Raw genomic sequence first — 20,628 nt, forward strand, 5'->3', positions numbered from 1 at the left:
GGCTATAATGGGTCTCTTAAATTTTTATAAAAATTTTAAGATTTGATCTGTTAATTTCTGCAAAGAACGGGAAGCTAGGTGGAATTTTGATGGGGATTATGTTGAATCTTTAAATCAATTTGAGAAATATTGCTATCTTACCAGTATTAAGTCTTCCCATCCAAAGAATGTTTTCCCATTTATTTTGGTCTCCTTAAGTGTCCTTCAATAATGTTTTGTAGTTTTCGGGGTGCAGATTTTACTAAATTTATTCTTTAGTATTTTATTCTTTTGTATGCTATTTTAAATGGAATTGTTTCCTCAATTTCACTTTCACATTATTCTTTGCAAGTGTATAGCAATATAGATCAATACAATTTTTAGGTATTGATCTTGCATCCTGCAACTTTGGTGGACTATTTTATTATTTCTAATAGTATTTTAGTGTATTCCTTATGCTTTTCTGTATACAAAATCTTGTCTTATGTAATAGACATCTTACATCTTGATATTGTTAAAATATAACAGGCAGATTTCTTCTCTTGAAATCTGAGTGCCTCTTGTTTTGTCTTATTGTCCTGGCTAGAACCACTGATACAATATTGAGTAAAAGGGACAGAGTAGTCATTCTTGTTTTGTTCTTAATTTTAGAGAGGAAAGTGCTGCCCTTTACCATTTAAGTTACATGTTAGCTGTGGATTTTTCATAGATGCCTCTCATCATTTTGAGGAAGTTCCCTGGATTTTTTTTTTAACACAAAGGAATGTTGGATTTTGTCAAATGCTTTATCTGTGTCTACTGAAATTATAATATGTTTTGTCTTTTATTCTGTTGATATCATGCATTATATTAGTTGGTCATTAAATCAACTTTGTAGGATAAATCCCAGTAGTCAAAGGTGCATACTCCTTTTTAATTTTGCTGGATTCCTTTTAGTAATGTTTTGTTAGGATTTTTGCATCTATTTCATAAGGGATATTGATATTCTATCTGTTTTTTCAATATTTTTTTTAGTTGTCAATGCACCTTTATTTTATTTATTTATATGTGGTGCTGAGAATCAAACTCAGTGCCTCACTCATGCTAGGCAAGCGCTCTACCACTAAGCCACAACCCCACCCCTTCTGACTGTTTTTAAGGGGATTTCTGTAGTTTTAAAAAGTATATTACTGTTTCTACCATCTGTCAATAATTCTCTATGTGTACTATCATAAAGATTCATTCTTAAAAATATTTTGGTGGAAAAACTTAACAAAGCATTGTTTTATACAAGCTTCCCCATTTTTATCATGCAACAACATCTATTTAACATTTGTGAATACATTATCAAGAAATAATAACATTATCTTTGGTCTCAAAGATCTCAAAAATGCAAATAGTTAATACATTTCAAAAGCATAGAAGGTTACCCCAGTCTCATCTACAGTAGCTTATATCAATAAATGTAAAACCCAAGATTTAGTTTTCATTGGCTTAGTTCTGTTTATTTTGTGGAACAGAATAATACAGCTTTAGAAAAACCAACAACTCTGGCAAGGTCTATCAACGCTTTTGTTGCTAATGTCAATTTCTACTTGCATGATTACTTTATTGTTTTGGTTGTTACTGCTTGCTAAGCAAACTTGATTAAAGAAAACAAATTAAGCGATAACTAAGAAATAATGAGGCCTAAAATAACTTCCTAGTTTTTATCTTTAATATAAAAACAATATATTTGGTGTTTGGATAATAGAGTCTGGTAAGTAGTTTTATTTAGGGACTGCAAGTAACTAGGTCTTTATTTATTGACTATATAATCTTTAAATGATTTCATAAATTGTAACCTCAGACTTAAAGAAGTCAATGCATCAGTTTGGCTGAGACATAGTGGTTATTTCAGGGTGGGCATTTGTCCTGAGAGATGGTCTGAGTTTAAAGAAGCACAGGATTGTTTGCTGAATGGGGAAGAAAAATGAGGGCACCAGCAACCATAGTTACTGTTGGCAGCAGTAACCACATGAGGACTTGTCACATCCTGGACAGCAGAACAGAGAACAGGAAAAAACTGGGTTCTTGGTCAGTGACCATATAATTTATCATCCAAACTAGGACAACTGTAATAATCATGCTAGCACAAAAAACATAAATCAGAACTGTTTTGGTGTATCAGAAGCCATGGTCACTCAAGTTCTCAGTGATACCTCAGGCCCTGGTGGCATTATGCAGTACCTGAATCAATATATTTGAAGCATGATCCACCTCTCAATTTTTTAATTATGTGAACCAATGTATTCTTTTAAGGCCAGTATGAGTTATATGTTCTGTTACTTACAAAAAATATCCTAACTAGTAAATTCTCTCAACTCTTTTCAACTTTTTCTGTTTTGAAGTGATTAGAATTTCTAGACATGACAGGAAATAATAATCTTCCATGACATGGGTTTATAAACACTAAGCTGGCATTGCTGCCCTGATCAGAAACTAAGTTCAACTTTTACATGTGGGATTATAAATTAGTACAAACACTATGCAAATCAGTATGGAGGTTCCTCAAAAGACTAGGTGTGAAACCATCATATGATCCAGCTATACCACTTCTCAGTATTTATCCTAAAGAATTAAAGTCATCATACTATAGTAATATATGCATATCCAAGTTTTTTTATTGGTTGTTCAAAACATTACAAAGCTCTTGACATATCATATTTCATACATTAGATTCAAGTGGGTTATGAACTCCCATTTTTACCCCAAATATAGATTGCAGAATCATATCGGTTACACATCCACATTTTTACATAATGCCCAATTAGTAACTGTTGTATTCTGCTACCTTTCCTATCCTCTACTATCCCCCCTCCCCTCCCCTCCCATCTTCTCTCTCTACCCTATCTACTGTAATTCATTTCTCTCCTTGTTTATTTTCCCATTCCCCTCACAACTTCTTATATGTAATTTTGTATAACAATGAGGGTCTCCCTCCATTTCCATGCAATTTCCCTTTGCATATCCAAGTTTATAGCAGCACAATTCATAATAGCCAAACTATGAACCTGCCTAGGTAGCCATTAACAAATAAAAGGATACAGAAATGTGTATACATTCAGAAATGTATATACCACATACATATTACATGTATATATGTAATGGTATATTACACAGTGGAGTTTTATTTAACCATAAAGAAGAATGAAATTATGTAATTTGCATAAAATGGATTGAACTTGAGATCATTATGTTAAGTACAATAAGCCAAACTCAGCAGATCAAGTGTCACATGTTTTTTTTCTCATATGTTGAAACTAGAGAAGAAAAAGGAAAAGAAAGGTATGCTTGTGTAAGGGAGGAAATCTCGTGAAAATTGAAGGGAGAACTGTAAAGGAGAGGGACCAAGGAAAGGGAAGAGGGAAGGGAAAGAGGAAATTTTGGAGAATGATATTGGCCAGATTATATTGTTACATTGTGTGCATGTATGGATATGTAACAACAAATCCTACCATTATGTACAACTGTAGTGCAACAATAAAAATATGGAAACAATGAAAAAAAAAGAAACCAGGTTTAGATTCTGTTTATTTATACTTGGATCTTTAAAATGAAATTAAACAACTAAGTATGACAATCATATCTTAGAACTAACCAATTTGCTTGATAACAGTACAAAACAGGAGATTAAACTTAATATAATATGAACAATTTTAAATAGGAACTGAATTGGCATATTTATAACTTTTCAGGCAGCACTGCACAAAACCTGAAAAATAGTGAATCAAACAATTAGAAACAGCAAAGAACTCTACCAAGACAAGAGTTTTCTGGCAATGCAATTTAGGCCTCTCCATTGCTATAGTTTTTTTTTTTTTTTTTTTTTTAAGTAACTGGGAATTAAACTCAGGGGCACTCGGCAACTGAGCCACATCCCCAGTCCTATTTTGTATTTTATTTAGAGACAGGGTCTCACTGTTTGCTTAGTGCCCTGCTTTTGCTGAGGCTGGCTTTGAACTCAACGATGCTCCTGAGCCACTGGAATTACAGGCATGCACACTATGCCCAGCAAAGCAATCAAATAGTTTTAATAAATGATTATAGAGCAACAGCAATTCATCCTGAGGTTCTGAAGAAATGCTATCATTTCCTGTGTGGGCCATGATGTAGAAAAGATTTTAGGTGCTAATTGTTATAACAGGTATTAAGGAAGAAGAGAGAGAGTAAGTTCTGCCTGCCAAGCTTGAGAAGAGCTGGACCTTGAAAATAAGTAGTTTCTCACAGGCAGAAAGTAAAGGGATGTAGAGAGTCATAGTTTTAAAAAATGAACCTACATTGTGATTCTGCAATTCCCCTGTTAGGAATATGTTCTACAAAAATTAAGCCATCAGTGAGTAAACACTTGTGTACAAAGCTATTGATATAACCTTGTTTTTTGTACCAAAAGACTAGAAACAACACAATTATAACAATAGCAGAATAGATAAATAAATTATTTTAATCACATACTATGGCATATTTGCAACTTTTAAAAAGAAGTAATTAAATCTCTATGTGTTGACTTGTAGTTACAAAAAAAAGTCATACTGCAATGTATATAGTTAGATACATTTTTGTAAGGCAACAACTTATAAATGAGTATATGTTGAACAATGAACCTGTTTATATTGGTTACTTGGGTAGTGGTAAAGAGTGGTATTGGTTGGAAAGGTTTAGCGTGGATTAGAGGAACACAGAGAAGTGATTGATTTTCCTTTTCTTCATTTCCATTTTAAAGATCTTGTTACAATATGTATATATTTTGAGATGGTGTCTTGCTATGTTGCCCAGGCTGGTCTTGAACTTCAAATCCTCCTGCTTTAGCCTCCCACATAATAGGATTATCAGTGAGCTTCACTGCGCCCTACATAACAGTTTTTTAAAAAATCGTCATTAAAGGTTGGTGTTTTGGAGAGGGAGATACAAACCTGTAGGCCAAACTTTTGGGTGGAAAGTAAGTGCAGCCTTGTGAGAGCCCTCCCAGTGGAGTGTCAACTGTTCATATGATTTCATTTCTGTGCAAAATAAAACAGTGCATTCAGAACTTTCTCTCATCTCTTCCTGCTCTGTAATTCCCCCTTTGAATACTTTGAGTATTTGGGTCAAGAAAGTTACATACTCCCATATTACTTGGCTAACTGCTTTGAAGGAGACTGAAGTTAAGGGCAGGAAGGTAAATCAGGCCATCTTCCATCTCTGTATTGATTCCCTCCCATGGCCAACCAGAAGACCCAAGAAGAGACCAGAGAAAAATATTAACAGAGAGGCAATCCTGATCCTGTCATATGACTTCAAGGGGATAAGCCAAGTTCAGCCCTCTATCAATGTTGGAGAGAGCAGGGAGGAATGGGGCATGCCTCAGAAAAACATAAAGGTTACCCAAGACTTGGCATGACCTTTCCCAGCCACTGTTCCACATTGAGAGCCATAATGTAAATTTGTGCTATGCCTTAAGGGTAAAGATCTCCCTGTTCATGAAATGTTTCTAAAAATCTGTTTCTACAGATTAGCATTGCTTGCTATCCACCAACTTCACCAACTCGTTTCCTTGCATGTTTACTACTATTAGTCAGAGCCTGGTTAGGTTAATCTTTGTCCTAGAATTATGAACTGTGCTTGAAACTTTACTTTGGGAAATATTTCTTGTTTTAGAGAAATTTCAATACAATGAAATGACTTCTTATAAAGGAAAACAAAATTAAGACTATTCTAGTGTTTTTTTTTAATCAACCTTCCTTCTGGTTTTTATTTTATTTTATTTTTTGGTCTTTTTTTGGAACTGGGGGTTGAACTCAGGGCTTTGGGAATGTGAGATAGACGTTTTGCCACTGAGCTACATCCCATCCCAGCCTTCCTTCTTTAAATATTTCTTGTTAGTCTTTTTTGTGCCATTTGCCTAGATAAACGGACTCAATGTCAAAAAATAAAAATTTGGGAAAATTCAGTAAAGCATAAATAGTTTTCTTAAAACGGTAATGTTGGGAATTGTTGTAAACTGCCTTATTTTACTTTTCCCCACTCCCCAAGACTGTCATCAGATCTTTTTGTAGCTAGGGAGGCCTAGAAGGACTTTGGTTCCACTCCCTTTCATTCACAGTCGACGCCCCGCCCACCGCGACGCCGTGGGACTCTGGCTGGCGCGGCCCCTTTAAGGAGGCAGGCGCCACGGGGCGGTCCCCGCGCTGATTGGCGGAGCTCAGAGCCACGTGGCCGTGCCGGGTGGAGTCTCCCTGGCCCTGACTGGGGGCTCTGGAGGGCGGCTGGGCACCGCCTCTTCCCCCGAAAAGGGAGCAAGTTGACAGATGAGCTCGCGGGGGTCCCTAATCGGGCTCACCTTTTGTACCTGCTACCTGGCTTCTTACCTAATGAACAAGGTGAGGGGGCGGCGCGGGAGGCGTGATCGCACGTGGGATTTGAGCCGGATCCCCGTCCGTGGGAGGAGTGCAGCCTCCGGCTTGTCATCTTTTTGATGAAACCCAGTCTGTGTGGGATCCTCTTCTGGAAGTAGGATTTCTTGGGATCCCAGGGTCCTCCTGTTCTGAAACACCCGGATCTCCTGGGAAACAGGATTTTTTTGACTGTCCATTTCCCGGGAACTTAATTTTGGGTTGCAAGCACTACTTTTAAGCGAAAGAAAGCAATTAGCTTCAGTTCCCTCAGGGAAGGAAAAGTTGGAGAAGAAGTCAGACGCATTCTGTTTCCCACCCCAAAGGCGTTCTTTCCCCCAGAAAAACAGAGTTCGATAAGCCTTTTAAATGGAAGAGATTAATCCATCTCCCTCTAGCCCCTCTGATCCTCAGACCCCTTTTTTTTTTTCTTCCAGCCCAAAGCACTTCTAGTATATTCAAGGGATTTTTGTGGGATTTTTTTGAATATAAAACTTACGTTTAAAATAATATCATAAATCCGTTTGATGAGGCAGAGAAGCACTGTTATCTTGTTCTGGTTTTTGTTTGGGTAGGAGGGGAAAGCTGGGTTGGGTTTGGTACCATGCAGGGAAATGCTGGACCTATGGGCAAGGCTAGGGCATCTGGCCTGGACTCTGGGTGGCCTGAGCCAAAGTGCCCCATGGGGGCGAGCTCTGCTGTGCCTATTGTGGCATATCTACTGCTCTCTCCCTGCATGTCCCTCACTCCCAACAGCGCTGCTTTCTGGAAAAGAACCATCAAAAAACATTTCTTTATGCCCTGCTTTTAGCTGCCTTCAGTATATTCAGAGGATAACCCTAACCCCTTTTTTTCTCCAGTTGATTTTTAGTTATGGTGCTAGGCCTTTGAAGATTCATAATGGAGCCTGGCAGGGGGTGGATGTATATCCTGATTTTTCTCTTACCTGGTTTCTTTGTAAAGCTACGTTTTTTTTTTGTTTTGTTTTGATTTTTTGTTTGTTTTTAGTGGTTCTGGGGATTGAACCTGTGACCTTGAGCATCTTAGGCAAGTGCTCTATCAACTGAGCTTATCCCCAGCCCCTACCATAAGTTGTTTTTTTTTTTTTTTTTTTTTAACTTTGAGATGGGATAGAGCCTTCTGGAGAGGGTTATTTTGAAAATGATGTTTGTGCTGGGCATAATGGCACATGCCTGTAATCCTAGTGGCTTGGGAGGTCAAGGCAGGTGTATTGCAAGTTCAAAGCCAACCTCAGCAACTTAGCAAGGTCTAAGCAACTTATTGAGATCCTGTTTCAAAAAGGGCTGGGTTAGGGGTGTGGGGGTGGTTAGGGGGTGGCTCAGGGTTAGGCCCCCCCCAGGTTCAATCCTCAGTACCAAGAATAAAAACAAATGATGTTTGTTTGTAAGGTGGTTGGTCTAGTGACCACCCTCATGATAAATGTTCTATAAGACAAGTGGAAGTTACTCTTGAGGAAAAGAAAGGGAGGAAGAAAAGACTATCTTTTGTTTATCGTGTGACACAGTAATTATTAGCTTTTGACAGATTTATTTGATCCTCATGGGGCAAATAGCTAAAGTCTTTTTTTTTCTTTTAGTAGTACCTCCTCAAACATATGTGAATTTGTAGCCTCCCTGGTGGCATAGCTTATAATCCCAGAAACTCAGGAGCTGAGGTAGGTGGATTGCAAGTTCAAGGCCAGCCTCCTAAGCAACATAGCCAGACTCTTAGCAACTTAGTGAGACCCTGTCTCAAAATAAAAAATTAGGGGCCTGGGGTTGTGACTCAGTGGTAGAGTGCTTGCCTCACATGTGTGAGGCACTGGGTTCAATTCTTAGTACCACATATAAATAAATGAATAAAATAAAGGTCCATCAACAACTAAAATAAATAAAGGTCCATCAACAACTAAAATAAATAAATAAATAAATAAAAAATTAGAAAGGGCTGGCAATGTGGCTCAGTGGTAAAAGTGCCTCTGAGTTCAATCCCTGTACACACACAAGAAAAATGAATATGTGACCTTTTATTTGAACTCTTTTAATTTGTCTAGCTAACATGATGGATATATTGATAATATTTTACTTTAAAATAAAATGACCTTCTTTCTATTTCCCATAATCACCAGAAGGGGCAGAGTATGTCCTTCATGAAAGCCCACAGCTATGGCATTGATTGGGAGTAAGGGGGGTTATTTATCTTAGCATCCCCACTCCAAGCTCAGTGGACAAATAGTTTTTAGTTCATAGAAATTAATAACCCTGAATGTACATTTGCATTTGAGGTATTATTTTTTTTTACTTAATTGGAGTACCATATCATTTAACAATATAATGAAGACTGAATACCTTCCTTGTGCATAAGGTATTAGGTAAAATTAAACCAAGTCTAATGTCTCCATGAATAATAATCTGAGTAATAGAAATCATAGATTCCCAAGGGCTCTCAGAATTTATTTTTTATTTTAATTTTTGGTACTGGGGAGTGAATACAGGGACACTTAACCACTGAGCCACATTCCAGCCCTTTTTTCTTTTTTCTTTAGAGATAGGAACTAAGTTATTAGGGTCTTGCCAAGTTGCTGAGGCTGGCTTTGAACTCAAGATCCTCCTGCCTCAGCCTTCTGAGCTGCTGGGATTACAGGTGTGTACCACCATACCCAGCTGGCCCTCAAAATTTAAGAATGCTGTGGCTTGGGGATGTTGGAAAGTGTCAGAGATAAGATGGAGAAATTAGGACAATAACGATAGAAGACAAGAAAGAAGGGAAGACTGAGGATTTTAAGAACGGTGGAGGAGGTGAGCTCTAGAGTGAAGGGCCAGGGTTGAGGTTGTTCAGAACGGAACTCTGGGAAGAAACTTTATGACTCTTAGAAGCCAGATTGGACTCCCTTCCTGCTACCCAGACTGAGTGGATTGGCTTGGACCAAGTGCTGTGTCCTTGTCTATCCATGATTTCACTTTCTGCAGTTTCTGTTATCCACAAACACAGTCAGAAAACGTTACTTGGAAAATCTCAGAAATAAATGGTTTATAAGTTTTAACTTTTATTACAGCATAACACTGTTATAATATTTCTATTTCATTATTAGTTATTATTGTTTATGGGTTTGGTGGCCTGGGCTGGCTGACCTCATGACACATTCCTCTTCCTGTGGGAGGTCCCAGCAGTATCCTGGGCTCTGGAAGCCACCTGTCACAGCTATTGAGCCTTCAGCCTGAAGGCAAAGTCCACTTCTGTTTTTTCAAAGCTTCCAAATTGTTCCTTCCCAGAACATCATTATAAGGAGTTGCTCTTCTGCCTAATGGCATTTTGCTCTGAGTGACATGAGGAATCACTAAAAGGAGACCTTTTTAGGACTAATATTGCATTAATCATAGATTTGTTTTAGCAAGGTGAGGCAAGGGCTTCCGCATTTTATTTTAGTTCTTTATTTTGCAGTGCTGGGGCTCAAACCCAGGCAAGTGTACCACCTCTGAGGTATACCTGCCCTGGGCTTCAGTATTTTAGATCTCCCCTAACTAAGCACACAATATTGAATAAACATTTGTTATCATAATGAAGGTCAAGGGTGTAACAGGACATGACCAGGTGCTCACTTAAAGCTTCCCCTTTCTCCATTTTAGGAAAAAAAAAATCAGATCAAAGTAATATCAGGTCAAAGTAATATTGAATTATTGTAAATATCGAAGAATTGTAAAAGAAGACTACAACATAGACAGCCATAGTTGTGGCATTTAGGAGCTCAAAAAAGGGGAACTTGGTGGGGGCTGATCCCTGGGGAAAATGTATATGCAAACTTGCCCAGTCCCAACTCTCTCCATGTTTTTGATCATGTGAAGAATTAGTAGACTTTAAATGGTTTTAGGCTTTTAGAAAATTCTTAATGTGTTCATAATAGAAAAAAGAATAGAAAAAGATATCCAGATGGACAAAACAATTCTTCTATTTTCCATCATAAACTACTATAAATCTAGTTAAAATACATAATAGAAAAACAAATAGACCTGAGTGGTTTTTAAAAAATCCATTCTCTTTAATATGACTTGGAAGACCTTTTGTTTGCCCAGTATAGGACTTTGTGGGGAAATAAATGTCTTTTTGAAACTTGAGTGTACTTATATTTCTTCAGTAGGAATTTCTTTGATTATTTTCTCTATCACTTCTCTATCATTTAAAATGTTGATTAATCTGGTATTTGTTTTTTCAGTATGTCCTGTCTGTCCTGAAATTTACTTACCCTACATTATTCCAAGGGTGAGTATCTTTTTTGCTATTTATACACATTTGTAAGAAAAGTTCAATCAACATCATTAAATGTTCTTTGAAGTAGTTTTAATGACTACATAGGTTCATCATCAAGTAGACGCATAGTAATTTACTTAGATACTTTATTAGTGGGCATTTAAATTGTGTCCATTTGGGGTGCCTAAAAACAACTTTGTCAGATTGTAAAAATTCAAATCTGCCAAATTTCCAACATTTCTTGGGGATAAATTTCTATGTAAGAAATTTGATTTCTGAAAGAAATGAGTTATTTCTCATGTTATGAATTCTTTTAGTATTCTTCTTGAATATTGATTAATTATTTTCCAAAAATGCTTTACTAGTTTATCTTGCAACCAGGCCTGTATAAGTTTTATAATGTCTTAATTATTAATAAAGTTGGACAGTTTTATTTTGTTTACTATCTACATTTTTTTCAATGAATTGTCTACTTGTGTCTTTTTTTAAAATATTTTTTTTTAGTTGTTGATAGACCTTTATTTTACTTTATACGCGGTGCTGAGAAACAAACCTAGGGCCTCACACATGCCAGGCAAGTGCGCTACTGCTTAGCCACAGCCACAGCCCCCTGTTTTTTTTTTTTTTTTTTTTAAGAATGGGTTTTACAATTTTTAAAAAATATTTATTTTTTAGTTGTAGTTGGACCCAATACCTTTATTTTTTTTTAACTTATTTTTTAGTTATCAGCGGACACAACATCTTTGTTTGTATGTGGTGCTGATGTTCGAACCTGGGCCACACGCATGCCAGGCGAGCGCGCTACCGCTTGAGCCACATCCCCAGCCTGAAATACCTTTATTTTATTTATTTATTTTTATGTAGTGCTGAGGACTGAACCCAGGACCTCACAATTGCACCACCACTGAGCCACAACCCCAACCCCTATTTGTGTCTTTTACTCACTTATTTTTACTGAGGTTTTAGTATTTTTCTTGTTAATTTAATGTATTTATTGTATTTTAAGGATGCTATCACTTGTCCATCATGTTTATTGGAATTTTTTTTTTTTTGCAATTTGTTCTGTCCTTTACTTATAAATTATTTAGATTACTTAAAAGTTTTATGTTCACAAATATATTAATTATTTCTTTTGTGATTACTTCCATTGCTTTTGTGTTTATTCTTCCTTATCACCACATTATATAGATATTCGTCTATATTTCGTTAAAGCTTTATCCAATTTTTAGTCATTATCAGTTTTTAAAAAAATATTTTTATTAGTTGTTGATGGACCTTTATTTTATTTATTTATATGGTCATGAGAATCGATCCCAGTGCCTCACACATGCCAGGCAAGTGCTCTGCCACCGAGCTACAACCCCAGCCCCAGTTTTTTTTTTAAATGTATGGTACAATGTGAGGAAATCATTCCTCCTCCAGTAGTAATTTATACTATCCTCATTTATGTGTGATTCTTCTTTTTACCTTTGAGTTGTTAACATCATATAGAAAGTTGTTCTTCTAGAATCTTTTTTCAGGTACTTACTTCTCAATTTTTTATGGAAAGGACTAGTGCTGAATTATTAAAATTATTATTAAAATTATTATTTAAATTATTGTTACCATTTAACTAGTAGAGCAAGTCATCCTCATTCTGCCTTTTCAAAGATGTTCTTTGTATTATCACTAATATGTTGTTTCAGGTGAACTTTTGAATTCCTTTATCAAATTCTTCCCTAATATTTTAAGAGCAAAAGTTTTAAAATCCTTGTGATTATGCATGTTTCAATCAAGAAAGCTGAGATACTGTTCTCTCTGAGTGATTAGGAAGCATTTCCTGTCCCTGATTGTCCTTTCTTGTCTCTCCAGGGAGGGGAACTTAGGGAACTCAAGGACAATGTTTTCACCTAGATTGCTTTCCCCCCTCTGGTCTGTGTTTAGGTCAGACTGAGTGCACCTCCCTGACAGAATGTTAGCTCTGCAAAGCCTGGGTTGGGTTTTACCCCTTGTCTTTGGAGTATCCCTGGTTCTGGGACATGTTTGGTGCAGAGAAGGATCATCATAGGGCACCTTATTCTACAGATATTTCTTGGTGAATACTCTGTGCCAGGCACTGTCCTAAACACCTGAGGTATATTAGTGAAGAAAACAAAGATCCCTGCCTTTGTGGAACTTCTCATCTCTCCTTTCTGTTCCTTAAGTTTACCTGCAGTGAATGGTACCTTCTGTCTGGTTGTCCAGCTCAGAAACCTGGGAGTTCATTTTCATTCCTTTGTTTTCCTCTATCCTTAATATCTAAAGTTAATCACCGGGATCTCTTAAATATCTTTAGAATCTGTCGACCTTCTTCATCCATATTGTCCCTTCCTAGGCCACTGTCATCTCTCAAATTGCTATAACATCTCCTAACTTGGTTCCTTGCCCCTAGCCTTGCTTCTCTCAAAAACATACTCTTCTCGTAAGGAGACGGAACTTTCCCAAATATAAATATGACATTGACCTTCCCATGTTTAAAATTCTTCCTTGGGAACCGAGTTTGAAGTCCCAACTCCTTGTGGCAGCTGACATGGCCCTTCAGGAGCAGCCCCATCTCTCAAGCGTTTCCCCCTCCCCAATTGCTCAAATGCTAAGGTCCAGACCAGTTGAACTTCTCCAGAAGCTTTGAAGGATCCATTATCTTTCTTCCCTTTGGGCTTTTGTCTCTTGTGGGTCTTCTGCTTTGAATGTGTGTCACATTTTTGCTTAAACTTGCTTTTTCTTCTAGGAAGTCTTACCCCGTTCACCATACTAGATTAGTTGTCCTTGCTGGGATGGCTTGTGATACCTGGTCCTCTTCCTGTTAGGGTTTCACCACAGTTTTTTGTAATTATTGGTTAATTGCCTTCCTTTCTGCTAGCCTGACCTCAGGATGACATTCCAGAATTGACATTTTGAGTTGGGAAATTCTTTGCTGTGGGCTGCCCTGCACATTGTAGGTAGGATGTTTAGCAACATCACTGACTTCTACCTACTAAATGCTGGTAGCAAACTTACTCTCTCCCACCCCCAGCTGTGACAACTAAAAGGTATCTCCAGACACTGCCAGAGGTCCCCTGAAGGAAGAAATCACCTGGTTGAGACCACTGCTCTAGACCAAACTCCTTCAGGCCATGACACATGTTCTGCTTGGCTGGGCCAGTGAAGCATCACAAAGGAGTTGTGTAGACTGGTTGTTGTCACTGAGCAGGGGTTCACCAGTACACAAGAAAAGGACAAGAGCATCGTGGGCAAATGGCCAGTCCTGCAGACTCCTAGATATCCTGAGGCTGCAGGCCATTCAGTATGTCTGGAATGTGGCGACCCAGGGTCTTCAGACAGAGCTGATCCTGCAGGGAGTGGACACCAGTCCAGAGGGTTTTGTGTTACACATAAGTGATTTTGTTCTCCTGTAATCCCAGAGCGTGGAAGGTGAGGCAGGAAGATGGCAAGTTCAAAACCAGCCTCAGCAACTTAGCAAGGCTCTAAGCAACTTAGTGAGACCCTGTCTCTAAATAAAATATAAAAATATTTTTAAAGGGGGTGCTGGGTATGTGACTCAGTGGTTAAGCATCCCTGGGTTCAATTGCTGGTACCAAGAAAACAATTTTTTTCCTCCAGCTAATTATCTCAACAAAATTAAGAGGAAATTAAACTATTTTTCCCACTTTAAGATGAGAGAACTGGGGCTGGGGTTGTGGGGTTGTGGTTGTGGTTAGGTGCCCCTCAGTTCAATACCCAGTACCAAAAAAATAGTGACTGTCATGTAGACCAACATAGCCACATCAATGTTTATAGCAGCTGAATTCATGATAGCTAAACTGTGGAACCAACCTAGATGCCCATCAATAGATGAATGGATAAAGAAACTGTGGTATATACATAGTGGAATATTACTCAGCATTCAAAGAGAATAAAATTATGACATTTGCAGGTAAATGGATGGATTTGGAGGATATTATGCTAAGTTTTAGTGGAATCATATCTTGAGGTGAGGTGTCTCAGGGCATTTATAACTAAAAACAGTTTAAAAATGTACAGATGAGGAGCTGAAGTTGTGGCTCAACGGTAGAGCGCTTGCCTTGCACTTGTGAAGCACTGGGTTTGATTCTCAGCATCACATAAAAATAAACAAAATGAAAGTATTGTATCCATCTGCAACTAAATTTTAAAAAATGTACAGTTGAACTACCTAAAATAAAAAAGTGACTTGAGTGAGACAGAACAGTTTTGCCTATAGAATTTCTCTCACTTACCATTTTGATGTTCTTTCTACAGTAAGAGAGAGAAGGATGTTTTTAGTGCTGTCCTATACCCCTGCTGCTGAGGGCAGTGTGTTCCATGTGAGCTTCGTGACCTCAAGCATGCCAAGGCAGCAAAACTGGGCTGAGTCAACCATTTTTAAAATGACCCAAGAGTCACAATTAAATTTCAGTTTAGAATAAACGCTTTGGCTGCAAGCTAAAGAATGCATGGTAGAGAAGGCTCTGGAGGACAGCCCTGAGGGCAAGGGGACCATTAGGGGACTAGTGCTATGGGTCACCTGTGAGATGGTGAGATCTGAATTGAAACAGAGGTGGGGAGCCAGCTGTGAGGCATCTCATACCGACCCTCTCATGGGGACAAATAAAATCAATAGGATTTTGCCAAGTAGATGAGGGAGGTAAGGACTGGGATGACATCCAGGCTGGCTGTGTAGGGACAGTAAGAGGATGATTGGGGTGGGGAGGGAAAGACCAAGGTGATGTTTTAGGCATGGTATAACTGGGAGTTTGTGGGATTTTTAGGGTGGCAGTATCTGGGTGAGAACTGGGATTTGGGAGTCATCTGTACTGAGGCAGTGGCAATGGGTGAGATAGTTCAGGAAAGATTTAGAATAAGAAGAGAAAAAGCATGCATGCAATACTTATGTACAGTTGCACCCAAGGGCATAGCAGAGATGGAGAGCGAAAGGTCTGAGTGATGGAGAGTGGCTGGGAGAGTGGGAGAAGAGTTATAAGAGGAGTTGAAACGTGTCTCTCTGTGTCTGTTAACAGATCTGCCAGGGTTGGATTGTTCGAGGCCAGAGCCTGTATTAATTCACATCTGCACTTATCCTTTGCAGGTGGCAGACATTCATTGGTGGACTTCTGCTCCATGTGTCATGGAAACTGGGCTGGGTGGAGATCAATAGCAGTTTAAGGTATAATGTCCTCTCTGTACTTGATTCATGATTCATACACTGCTTACTTTAAGTATGATTTAATTTCTGATAATGTCATACCAGGAAACACAAAAGTGTGTTTCAGTTGTTTGGTCTCTTAGTTCCCTTCTAACCTAACTCAGTGATTTTATAATCAGATAAAACTCAAATAGTATTTTCCTGGTTACTAATGCCACCAGTATTGAAATTCATAGAGAACTGCAAGTTCTAATGCCATTTTAATTTGGTTTTGTTTTAGATTATAGGCTCACTACAAATAACTTATTATATCAGCACTTTTTTTAGTAATAAAAAAATTTAGTTGTAGATGTACTCAATACCTTTATTTTGTTTATTTAGTGCTATGGGCCACCTGTGAGATGGTGAGATCTGAATTGAAACAGAGGCAGGGAGCTAGCTGTGAGGCATCTCATATGAATGCTGTCATGGGGACAAATAAAATCAATAGGATTTTGCTAAGTAGATGAGGGAGGTTTTTTTTTGTTTTTTTTGTTTTTTTTTAATGTAGTGCTGGAGGTCGAACCCAAGGCCTCATGTGTACTAGGCAAGTGCTCTACCAGCCCATGATAAATTTTTGCTGTGCAATTATTTTCTACTTTACAGAAAAGTTAGTATAGTCCAAATAACTACCATATCCATTAGTCATATTCCCTAATTGAATTATTTTGCTGTGCTTTAATATTTTCTTGTGATGCATATATATGCACACACGTATGTATGCAAATATATTTATACAAATATATATACACATATATATTTCTGAACTATTTGAGAGTAAGTTACTGATTTGAAAGAAAGATGTGTCTCTTTTTTTTACTTCAAATTCTTTAGTGTGTATGTTCTAAAAGTAAAGACACCCACTTATATGACTAGAGTATAATTGTCAAAATCAGGATATTAACATTGGTGCAACACTCTTATCTATATACCATATTTTGTCAGTCTCAGTAATATCTTTTATAGTTTTCCTTGCCAAAACTCTGGTCCAGGGTCCAGTCCAGACTAGACATTTCATTAGTTGTTATGATTCTATTAAAACAGACTTTAAAACACATTTAAAAGAAATCTCCAAGGCCATGACATTTTTCAGATATAAATATAATTTAAGGTATCTGGTTCTACCTTACCGAAATAAGTCCTCCTGATTCTTTGGGAATATCCTGCCTAACCTGAAATGATGTACAAAATGAAAAAAAAAATCAAGTCAAGGTGTGTGTGTATTTATATATATATATATATATATATGTTATTTATATATGTTATTTATATATATATAATCTCCATCCCAACTGAATGATCAGGCCAAGTCATTCATTTTTGTAGTCCAAATTATTCTGCTTAACTTCTCCATTAATCAGGTGAACTGCATACTTGCTAAGCTACCCTTTTGTTCACCACTTTGAAGGTTTGAGAATATGTCAAGTGTAATAGTAATTATTTTGACTTCTCCTGAAGTCAAAGTAATTTGTTATTTTTGTTCTCTAGCTTTATAGTCTCCTGAGACTATAAAGCTAGAGAACAAAAAACTTAATTAAGAGGTTTAATGGAAGGGCTGGGGATATAGCTCATTTGGTAGAATGCTTGCCTCACATGCACAAAGCCCTGGTTCAACCCCCAGCACCATACACACAAAAAAGAGGTTTAATGGAGAAGAAGCCCTGGGAAGATAGGTGTACATTAACTTACCTGACCCTATTAAATCATAGTCCATATTTTGAAAATATATTATATATAAGATATAAATATATGTAAGTCATAATTTTGCATTTTCATAGTATGGCATCCTTAGCTTGTTGAAATAAAGATACTTTTGGGGTTTTGTATATTATATTATGCACAAGACTTACTTAATAACTCCATGGTTATGTTGGAGAGTTCTGTGATAGTTCACTTAAACAAATAGGAATCCTGAATTTGTAAGGTCTGTGATAGTTGCAAAATTTAGTTAAATAATGAAGCATACTGGTTCCAAAGAGTTTAATTTTTTCCTCCACAGGAGTAGAAGGTTGTACTACAATTAGGGAATTAGAGATCAAAATTTTAGACTGTGGGGGACGGTCACTGGTTTTAGTCCACATGGGTCTTCTAATTTCTGATTTGAGTGACTTACTTTTACTTTTAATAATAATATTTTTAAAATTACTCACATTTCCTGAAAAGTAATGGTATTTTTCATATTTAATTTTTTTCACTTACTGTGTTAAATATACATAACATTCATTTATCATTTTTTTTGTACCAAGGGTTGAACTGCAATAAAAGAGAATAAAATCATGGCATTTGCAGGTAAAGGAATGGAGTTAGAGAAGATAAGTGAAGTTAGCCCATCCCCAAAAAACAAATGCCAACTGTTTTCTCTGTTATAAGGAGGCTGATTCATAGTGTACCTCATGGGAGGAATAGATGAATTCTAGATAAGGAAGAGGGGAGGGAGGAATAGGGAGGAGGCAGGGGGTAAGCAAGGATGGTGGAATGTGATGGACATCATTATCCAAAGTACATGTATGAAGACATGAATTGGGTATCAACCTACTTTATATACAAACAGAGATATGAAAAATTGTGGTAAATATGTGTAATAAGAATTATAATGCAAAAAAGCAAAGCACATGTATAAAGACATGAATTGGCGTGAACATACTTTATATACAAAGATATGAAAAATTGTGCTTTATGTGTAATAAGAATTGTAGTGCATTCCACTGTTGTGTATTTAAAAAAATAAAATCAATTAAAAAAAAAAAGAAAGGGGTGTTATCAGATGGCCAGCAGAAAGAGATAACAATAGGTTCCCTCATGGTGTCCAGTTGGGTTCATGTTTGCAGTGGCCGCTGTTTCCTCCCGGGCTGGCTTTTCTGATTAGGTCATTGAGGAACTGGAGCCCAACTGGGTAGCTGTATACTTGTGCAGATATAGCAGAGGGTTGGCTCTTCTAAAAATGGAAACCACAACAGAGTCCCGGAGGTCATTGTGGAGCAGGGATTATAGTGATGGGGCTGGAGGGTAGGTCCCAAATTGGTACTGAATAGAATATGCTACAGACAATGCAGTTAGACTGCCCTTATAAACTGGAGAACAGAGAGACCCAGATTCCCTCTTGAATGAGCCTCAAAACCTGACAACACATTTTTTTTTTTTAAGTATAGGGATTGTATTTTATGACATACATGAAGCTCAGTACCTGGCATCAAATAAATAGGGATGTGAAGATGAAATGAGAAATGGTCTGCAAGGACCTGACACTTATCACAGTGCTTAGCAAGCATCAAGTACTGTAAAATGGTTTTCATCAGTGTGTTTGTATCAGTTGTCACTTCATATCAATCGCCCAAAGGCTCAGTGATTTTATTAGTCTTTATTATTTTTACAGTGATTTTATCCCTGTAAACATTTTTATATTTAATTATTATTATTATTTGTCTTTCCATGTTTTTATTAGTACATTATAGTTGTATACAGGGATGGGATTTGTTGTTACATATTTGTACATACACATGATATAACAATATAAATGTTTGAGCTGAGGCTTAAAACAATAATAGTTAAATATGGCCCATGAGTCCACAGGTCAGTTGTGGGCTGGAAGTTCTGGTTCAGGATGGCTTTGGTTTCAATGATTTGTCTCTGCCCTACCACATTTCTTATGTTGCCAAGAGGCCATGTCTGTTGTGTCTAGCCGTCTTTGCCACACCAGGTACTGGTTCCTTAGAGGGATCTTATGGAGTTATTGTCTTCCCAGGATGTCTGCCTGGGGACCAGTTATAACCATCAGGTCTTGGATGATGCCCTTGAACCTTCTTTCTTAGAACAGATAGCATTGCTTTACAACCACACACTTGCCATTATATGGAAGCTACTGCTGTTGCCAAGCCATGGCAAAACACTGAAGTGATTTTTCCAGCCGATGATGAAGTCCTTTGCTGTAGGCTTTCTTTATTTCCAAAATGCAATCCTGAAAGAACCTTGTGACCTGTATCTTCTGACTGGACATCTGGTAGCACCTTGAGATCATGACGTTTTTGGATTCTTAAGCCATTGCTGAGGATGGCTCCAGGTACGATTTCACTGGAGACAGCAGGCACCATCTCAGAGTTAACGTATGTTGTCTATATGTTTAAATAAAAACACTTGAAATAATTTTTAACATACTTGCCATTTTTGTCCATCTCAAGTAAGAGCAAATTTTGGATTCTCTTGTTTTCTTTCTTTCTTTTTAAGTCCTGGGGACTGAATCCAGGGCTTTGTACATGCAAGGCAAATGCTCTACTGCTCAACTGCATTACCGGCCATTTTATTTTTATTTATTTTTTTATTTTAGAGTTTCACTCAATTGCCCAATCTGGACTCAGACTTTAGATCCTGCTACCTCAGCATCTCAAGAAGCTGGGACTTCACTGTGGCTGGCTCAAGTTTTCTTTTAATTTGAAAAGTTCTAAGTTGAAAGTTATATGCTATATTACCTTTTTAAAAAATTTTTTAGTTGTAGTTGAACACAATACCTTTATTTTATTTATTTATTTTTATGTGGTGCTGAGGATCGAACTCAGGGCCTCACACATGCTAGGCAAGCGCTCTACCACTGAGCCACAACCCAGCCCCATACGTTACCTTTTGATCAGAGACTTCTAAGATGAAATAGAATTCACCACCCATTTATTTTTTATGCAGAATCCTTGCTGGAGAGTCCCAACAAATACCCAGCTACTCCAGAGACTGAGGTAGGAGAATTATAAGTTTGAGGCTAGTTTGAGCAATTTAGGGAGTCCCTGTCTCAAAATAAAACCCAAAAGATCTTGGGGTGTAGCTCAGTGGTAG

General features: G+C 37.5%; 1 protein-coding gene across 1 annotated transcript in view; it reads left to right on the forward strand.

The window, feature by feature from the left end:
- Positions 1 to 6,271: 6,271 nt before the first annotated feature.
- Slc35d4 (solute carrier family 35 member D4) overlaps positions 6,272 to 20,628 on the forward strand; it is a 118,969-nt gene continuing 104,612 nt past the window's right edge. The window contains exons 1-3 of the mRNA XM_076836959.2: positions 6,272 to 6,356; positions 10,579 to 10,625; positions 15,715 to 15,792. Of these exons, the coding sequence (XP_076693074.2) occupies positions 6,285 to 6,356; positions 10,579 to 10,625; positions 15,715 to 15,792 (197 nt within the window). The 5' untranslated portion in view covers positions 6,272 to 6,284. The remainder of the gene's footprint in view (positions 6,357 to 10,578; positions 10,626 to 15,714; positions 15,793 to 20,628) is intronic.

Source organism: Callospermophilus lateralis, chromosome 17, assembly GCF_048772815.1.
Source record: "Callospermophilus lateralis isolate mCalLat2 chromosome 17, mCalLat2.hap1, whole genome shotgun sequence".
NCBI lineage: Eukaryota > Metazoa > Chordata > Mammalia > Rodentia > Sciuridae > Callospermophilus > Callospermophilus lateralis.